At 41.0% G+C, this 8,497-nt stretch overlaps 1 protein-coding gene across 1 annotated transcript; it reads right to left on the bottom strand.

Annotated features, from left to right (window-relative positions):
* Window positions 1,046–4,100, bottom strand: LOC8079970. The gene is made up of 6 exons (XM_002448818.2): window positions 3,950–4,100; window positions 3,639–3,861; window positions 3,103–3,246; window positions 2,305–2,446; window positions 1,733–1,958; window positions 1,046–1,162 (listed from the first exon to the last, which is right to left on the bottom strand). The coding sequence occupies exons 1-5, from the start codon at window positions 4,042–4,044 to the stop codon at window positions 1,774–1,776; spliced, it is 789 nt and encodes a 262-aa protein (XP_002448863.2). The 5' UTR covers window positions 4,045–4,100; the 3' UTR covers window positions 1,046–1,162; window positions 1,733–1,773.

Below are 8,497 nucleotides of genomic sequence, written 5' to 3'. Positions count from 1 at the left end.
ATGCGTGTGTGCACATGCGATTGCTACCAAAAGCTAACCATCCCAAGCTTTGATTGGTCCCTAGATGGCATTGCCAATCAAGTACAACCGCGGCTGCCCAGGCCCCTACCACTACAACATTATTAAGCTCTGCCGACAGTGTTAGTTTCACAGCCTAGTCTTCAGATTTTTTCCAAGTCAAATTCGATCCGCTCACCCACATGGCACAGGATGGACGACTCACCCACATCTAACCTCTTGTACTCCACATGACCCTTTTACTTAGCATCCCAAGTTTCCTTGCTGGAATAAGCAGCAGACGTCTTTTTTCTTGAAACACGACAACGTGTTCCCCATCTGAGCACTTCAGACTCGATGGGATTAAACTCTACCAGGATGGACCTGGGCAAGTAACAAATTTAGGTTTCATTTCACGTAGCATGTGCTCTGGATCATAGTCAGAATCAGAATATTCCACTGCCACATGGTAAGTAGCTGACGTTCAAAAGTATAAAACCCATGCTTATCGCTTCCAGCTACAAACCTTCTAGATTTCCAGGTGTTTCCAAGAGCGTATATCAAGAACAAAATGTCCAAATGTTTGCTTAACAAAAACATGGTGAATGCGTTGTGTTATGACAATTTTTTTTCTATTGTGCATTTGTGCCTAATAGCACATTTCCACAGGAAAAACATAAACCCCGCCCCTTTTTTCTTTTTTTTTTGAAAAAATAAATAAATAAAATAAAGACAGTGCTTCACACGACAGATTCCAGTTTCATATTATTTATTTAAGGCAATATGTCAATCTTGGTGGGCAGGCGGAGGTAATTTATTATTGTTCTGCACATGAAAAACAGTCTGCACCATATTGAAGATAGCAACTTACTTGCAGAGCGAGTATGCTAAGTACCAAAGTATGCAAGTACTCTTCGACGCCTTAGGTCTTGTTTGGATGTTGTCGGATTTAACCTCAATCCACATGTGTTGGAGTGGATTGGGTGGAATTTAGTTCAAGTTCCACTCCAATCCACTCCAACACATGTGAATTGAGGTAAATCCGACAACATCCAAACAATGCCTTAATGTTTTTTCTTTCAAGACGATCAACGTCTTAATGTTGAATCGAAGACTCATCAACTCCACTTCATGTCTCCACTGCAAAAATTCTCACCTAATTGGACTGCATGGAAATAAAGCAAATCAATGTTTTCCAGATATACTAAGCGCAACTGTGCATAGCTAGCAATACTTCCTGTAATCAGATTGAGCAGAGTAGTCAACGAGGCTGCAGTATGTGGTTAAGGATTGTAGTAATGTAATCAGCAAACCTTTTATAGTAAATATGCCAATGACAAATGACATGATTCCATGTAAGCATCTTATTTCAATGCAATTGACATAATTAAACTTTTTGTGCTGAAACAAGACATGATGATCTAGTCACAGTTTTCTTATTTATTTGAGGGACCCAATGCTAAAAACTATGCTGAAAAAATACTGTGGTTCTGTTTTGGAGAACTCATGAACTGAGGTTGTGGACAACTTAAGAAAATGAGGACGGCTGCCATGCACATGCTGCCAATGCCACTCCCACATACCCAGTTTCAATAATCAGATGAATGTAATTGACACTGCAGATATTAATTTGAGCTGGTCCTTTAGATATTGAACTAGTCATTTAAGAGATTGAACTGCATATGCAATGGTGGTGACTTAGAAAGAAATAAGTAAATTAAGGCATAAAACTCACCTTTTTACAACATTCCTCTCGGTCTTTTGGAAGATGCCATGCTAAGATTGCTTCAGATCTCCCAAGTTCCTTTCCTGGCTGCGAAGCAATTTCTTTATGTTCCTTGTTTTAATCCCTAGCCTAAACATTGAACTTCCTGTTAACTTTGGTTTTCCCGATTGCAAATTATACTTCTCGTGAACACCTGAAGCTCTCCTTTTCATGTATTCAGCAGACTGTGTCTGAACTGTCACAGCAGAAGTAAATGGCATTAGAAAGCTACATCGAAAATATGTTCAAACAGTTGAAAGATACAAGAGAAGATTTGGTGTCAAATAGGTCCCGAAGTCTCCCAGTTAATAGATGTCACTTTTGATTAAAAAGAAAGCACTAGATACTTCAAACATAAAGGAAGACATAGATTCAGTCAGGTTGGATCTCTGTTGATTAAATATATGTATCACTGTTTTATTTACTCAACTTCAGAAAATGAAGGCAATTTTAGTTCCTGTGCACTTATTTTTCTTGAAAAGTTAAAGCAACCTCAGCTTCTCTGCATGTAATTTAAGCAATCCATGGCACTGAAAACTCACCAGAATGCCGTGCAGATAATGACTTGGCCAAGTTCTGGAGTCCTGTTATATCATTGATCTTGTCCTTCTCCTCAATGGAATTAGCAGCGTCCAAGTGCCCTGAGTGACTTGGATGAATGTGCGCAAGAGCGTTTGCAAAAGCCTGAATTAATTATAATATAATGTAAGCCGATGCCATTCTCCAATCTATTTATTTATGCCCAGATGTGCAACTTATAAACATTAGTGTATTAGTAGCAATATACAGTACAGTCATCAAGCGACCTTCATCGCTTACCTCCGACAGAGCAAAAGAGGATACTTGTCCATTAAAATGACAAGAGTCCTTCACCCATTAGAGAAAATATGAATTGGAAGTAGTATTTCCTGATAGAGTTCTTTGAACAATTATTTCTGAAATGATTGAGACTTCTTTTTTACCATTAGTACTTAACTATGTCATACCAGCAGTTTGATAATCAGACTCAGAGTGGCATACAAAACTTAGACAAGAGCATTAAACTTTCCAGCATATGGAATCACCTAAAACTAGTAATTAAAGGGAGATAACAATGTAAACAGGCAAGCAGGTTAAATCTTCAGGTTAAACAAACTACATTTGTTAGATCTTCAGGTTAGTAAGCCTCTCCTTCAAAGTTGCAGAGTACTATTGGATTGTTTTTTTTTTTTTTTTTGAAAGGAAGTACTATTGGTTGTGTTCCTCACGCCATTGAAACTAATATCTTAAGTGCCAACATGCCAGTCAACAAGAACAGTAATGGGGCATTACCTACAACAAAGGTTACAGCTAAGAACTACCTTGGAGGCAATGGTGTAGAAGCCATTATCAAGAGAGTCCTTTGCGAAAGTTAGCCACTCCTGACGGGACACTTGCAAGTGAAGGTCGTTGCAGTATTTAGCGTCTCGAAGCAACAGGGCCTCGTATCTCATGGCAAGGCAGCTCTGTCAGTGTACATGGAGGAAAACAGTATTAGCAGAGAAGAACGCAGCGCATGCTCTGCATTTCTGATGCAAACAGAAGTAAAAACTTTTAAAAGGACGCATTCAAGTCTGAGTAAAACAGATGATGAACGCACGTCGGTTGATGAATGATGAGTGTTTGCTTGCTACTGTGTATGAACTATGAAACATGCTGCAATCATGTAAAATAAGATGCTGCGAGACTGCAATTAGGAATGTATGCTGACTAGTGACTGAACTGAAGCACGACAACTGCGGGCGCCCAAATCAGAGTAAAACCCCAGGTACAGGCAGGGCGCAAGGACTAGCAATAGCAGTGCATAATCTGCAAACCGCATGCGCCAACCACTAATTTTGTTGGGTGCTGTGCTGACCTCGACATCGGCTACGAGCGCGAAGGCGCGTGCGAAGAAGTCGGCGACGTCGAGGCTGCTCCCACCATCCAGCAGCACTGAACCCGTCGCGGTGGATGCGAATGCCTCCGCCGCGCTTGCTCGCAGCAGGCTCCGGGCCGCCGATCGCGTGGCGAGCAGCGCGGGGACGTCGGCGCCGGCGGACAGCGCCGCCTCCAGCACCCGGAGATCCTCGTCCTCGAACCTGCAGCGTGGAGGCGGGAGAGAGGGAGAAGCTGTAGGATGAGATGTTGCGGAAGGTGATTTGTACTGTACTGTATCGAGCTTGGTACCTGCGACGGGAGAGGCGGGAGGCGAAGAGGGAGAGGGCGTCGGGCGTAGGCGTTGCACCGCCGACGCCATCCCGGTCCGCCATCGCCGGAGGCATCGTCCCTATCTCTGGCTCCTGTTTTGATTCTGTTGGATTTCAAATCATGGCTCGCGTCGTGTCGCCGGAGACGAGGTGTAGTGTAGGAAATTTGAGATGAATTCAACTGGATGGGCTGGGCCCGTCTCATGGACTGGGTTGTCCAGGAAATTTGTGGGCCTTAAGCCAGGGGAGGCTGTACTATCACTTTCATTTCTCTCTTCCCCCCACTCCCATGGAAAATAAAAATACTAATGCGGCAAAAAAAAAATACTAGTTTTTTGTCCCAAATATTAAAGCGCCAAAAAAAGTTAGTTTTTTGTCCATCTATCCTGACTTCCTGAGTAATCTAAATAGGAATACTGTACTTTTTTTTTCTAAAATATTGTATAGAAAGTTGAGAAAATATAATTAAAGGGGATAGGGGTGTGGTGTAGGAGATGTTGAGAAAAATATAATTAAGGGGGCAGGGGAGTTGAGGCGTAGTATACTGAGGAAAATCTATACCCCTTTACAATATTATGAGGCATACGTTTTAACGAGGATAAGAAGAAAACTCTATTTCAGACCCTATTTAGCATACCTTAATTTCACTAGTAAAGCTATTTAAAAAAACAACTTTATGAGCAACTTTCTAGATAAAGCTGAGTTATTTTAAAAAAAATATTTGATAAATAGCTTCACCAACAACAATAATTTTAAGACTTTATGACTGGAAAAGGAGGTGGGTGGTTTCCACAAAGCGACGATGATCCATAAAAATAAAAATGGAAATGGTGTGCAGCACAGCAGGGCGGATGTACCATATATCATTAGGGTCCGCTGACCCCATAACTTATAGCTAATCCTATATAAATTAGGTTTTTGTTCAGTCAAAATTCTTAATAAAACATATGTCGCGGTAACTTCTTTCATATTGACCTCAATGAGTAATCGCCATGGGCGAAGCTACGTAGAAGATTGTGGGTGCCCAGGCACCCATAATTTTTTGAAAAAAAACCACTGTTAAAAGTAAATTTTCACTATGGTTATTAATCAAATTTTCAAATTTATAAGAGAAAGGCACCCCTTTAGCTTCGCCAGGTAATCGCCTAAGCAGGAGACGAGGAAACAATGCAAGAAAGGAACTTTAATTTGGCCTCCACCGACGTCAGTAATAATCATCAATAATAGTAATAACCAAAGCAATAGTCATCAGTGCTGTGGGAATGCATGCATGGAAATGGAATCATGCATCCTATCATGACCGCCCGTGTTGCTAGCAACGTCCGGAAAGGATCAGATCGGACATCGGAGGCGCGTGCGTGCGTGCGTGGTGTTCCAGAAAGCGCTGGGACGAGGGACAGAAGCGTGTCAAAGGTAACTAGGCCCTTGTTTAGTTCTTTATAATTTTTTTAAAATATTTTCAGATTTTCGATCACATCAAATCTTGTAGTATATACATAAAAACATTAAATATAAATTAAAAAATAACTAACTATACAGTTTATCTGAAATTTTTGAGACGAATCTTTTGAACATAGTTAGTCTATGATTATACGATATTTATCAAATACAAACGAAATTACTACAATATCGATTTTGCAAAAAAAATTTATACTCCTAGCTAAACAAGGCCTAGCTAGTACGTAACGAACATTCAGAGAACTATATGCAGGATCCATCCTGTACTTTTATTTCATTTCACCTGGGAAAGAAAACAATATGTTACCACGTGAAGTAAGAAGAACAAATATTACTTTGGCCTCCAGTTAGCTAATATTTTTTTTTCCCGTTGGTACCAGACAGTTAAACAGTGAGCTTTTGTGCTACCAGTGACACAAGCATACACATATTTTCTGGAATCTGTCAGTCATTTAATAGTGTTTTTTTTCTCGCATCAAATCAACGAACGAACGGCAAGCATCCATCACAGTGTGAATAGAATCATCCTGTGGCCCGTGCTTGATAGGAACCGCTGAAAGGAGGTGAGGTATATAGTTCCAGTCTTCCAGAAGATAGGTGATCGTGATCCGTATATATAGAACGAAAACGATTCACTGCTGATTATTCAGGCCGACGATGAACAGAGACAAGGCGTGTGTCCACATGCAGACGTGGATGATGAGGACGGGTGTGGTGGCAGGCGCCGGGACACAATCTGGTCCAGAGCGTGCGTGAGGCTTCCACACGCACTGACGACGCATCCTAGGCCTTGTTTAGTTCCGAAAAGTGAAAAGTTTTCGGTACTGTAGCACTTTCGTTTGTTTGTGACAAATATTATCCAATCATGGATTAACTAGGATCAAAAGATTCGTCTCGTGATTTCCAGCTAAACTGTGTAATTAGTTTTTGTTTTCGTCTATATTTAATGTTTCATGCATGTGCCACAAGATTCGATGTGACGGGGAATCTTGAAAACTTTTTGGTTTTCAGGGTAAACTAAACAAGGCCCTAGCTAGTCAGCTTTAATTTGTGGGACCTGCTGGTGCGCCCGGCCAGGTCGCATGCATGCACGATTTCCCTTGGAATTTTATGTGTGTGCTAGCTGTCCCGACCACGAATCTCTCCCCCCATCTATCTCCTTTGTCCTTGGTCACTCTTTTCATTCATGCATTGCATGCAATCTCTTGCTAGCTACCTCATACAGTAGATGGAGGATATACGCATGCTGTTTACTTGGGTCATTATGAGGCGTGTGCCTACCACACGGCTATATGTTTGTAACTAAACAATGAATTAATAGCTAGTATACATCAATCATGTTTGTGTGAAACAATGTGTGCTACAAGTCTCATGGCACGTTTCATTTCTAGCACCATCATATCCTTTGGTGCTACATACTACATCGATGACATTTGGATCAAATGTAGCTTATAGAAATATGTATATGTATATATAAAAAGAAAAACTCCTTGGGTCTCTGGCCTAGTGGTTATAAAAACTGGTTATACTCTCTCCGTCCATTGGTCTTCCTCATCTAAACCCTTAGACAAGAGACTAAGGAGCAACGGAGACCCATGACCTTTTTCGTTAAATCGTTGTTCCAAGAGTAATGAGCTGGTGTCTCTTTGTTTCTCCGATAAACCTCTAACTGAAGCCACTAAATCAACAACGTTAGGTACCTCCGAAGCCAGCTCCATTAGGGTAGCAACGACTTCTGCTTCGTCTCCTTCGGCCATGGTGAAGACTGGATTGGAGTCTGGACTGGACACGAGCATTTGTGGTGTTGCCCCGTTCGTAGTCGTCGTATGCATCGTAAGAATCTGGTGCTCAGTTCACTCCACGCACCAACGTCTCCTGAACGGTGATGCTTCGGTGATCCATACGAGTGCACGATGGAGATTAGAAGCTAGAGCGATGGAGCGCACGGTGGAGATTGGACTAGAACACAGATAGTGGATTTAACAGAGTCATAAGGAAAAGCAATGGGAGGACGGCGTCATAATGGCTCGCGATTCAGCCGAGGCGCCGTGCGCATGGGAGACGAAGCAGTTATACGTAAAATGACAAAGACTATTGGAAATTTTTTTTTTTGCTTAGATGAGGAAGACTAATGGACTAAGGGAGTACAAGCTTAAGTATTGTGGGGTTAACTGCTCAGTATCGTGGGGTTAACTCCTCGTTATGAGCGAATTAAAATGCATATGCTTGTGTGTATGTGTTGATAGCTTGCGATACGTTGTTAGAAAAATCTCGTCGCTTCTCAGCCAGCATGGCAAAAAACTTTAAAATACGCCTTAAGATTGTCATGTACCAAACTGTTGTATGATGACTTTTCAAGACGCAACAAACTTTTTGTGCTTTTGATGAGGTGAAGGGTCTGAAGAATTCTATATATACTCCCTCCATCCCACAAATAATTATATTTTTATAACTTCTATGATTCATATTTGACCGTTCGTCTTATTCAAAAAATTTTAAATAAATATTATATTTTTATAATGATTTATTTATTTTATTATTTACACAAAAAAATTAAAATAAGATGAATGGTCAAACATAAATTGTAGGAGTCAAAAAAATGCATTTATTTGTGGGATGGAGGGAGTATATTTGTAGGAAACTAAAGAACAAGATGAAACGTGCAACAATACTTTGAAAAAAAAAATCTGATCAAATATTTTCTTGCATCACCCCTTTTTCTCAAAACCAGTGGACAACCTTTGTAGCTTACTAGCTTGTGTATTGAAAAAAAAGATTTGCAATGACATGACATGACATGTACATACTCTATACATAGTATTTCTTAATAACAAGATTTATTTTGAAACAAATAATAAGATTTAGATTTTACTATACCAAAGAAAAACTAAAATTAAAGACCGCCAAAATAGGACGCCTCCCCCACTCGACCATCCAAAAATATCCCCCTCGCCTCCCCGCCACGAGCCCTCCACGCGCTCCCTCCGCCTCCTCGAAATCTCGGCCGTCCACGTGTCCCCAATCTGCGACCCCCACGCGCCTATATCTATCCCTTTTCCTCTCCAAAGCC

Source organism: Sorghum bicolor, chromosome 5, assembly GCF_000003195.3.
Source record: "Sorghum bicolor cultivar BTx623 chromosome 5, Sorghum_bicolor_NCBIv3, whole genome shotgun sequence".
Classification (NCBI taxonomy): Eukaryota; Viridiplantae; Streptophyta; class Magnoliopsida; order Poales; family Poaceae; genus Sorghum; species Sorghum bicolor.
This window is presented reverse-complemented; position numbering and strand designations above follow the sequence as displayed.

Coding starts and splice junctions, on each gene's coding strand:
- LOC8079970 (XM_002448818.2), bottom strand. CDS start 4,044: ATGCCTCCGGCGATGGCGGACCGGGATGGCGTCGGCGGTGCAACGCCT. Junction 3,862..3,949: donor TCCCGCCTCTCCCGTCGCAG/GTACCAAGCTCG, acceptor TCCACGCTGCAG/GTTCGAGGACGAGGATCTCC. Junction 3,247..3,638: donor CGCTCGTAGCCGATGTCGAG/GTCAGCACAGCA, acceptor GTACACTGACAG/AGCTGCCTTGCCATGAGATA.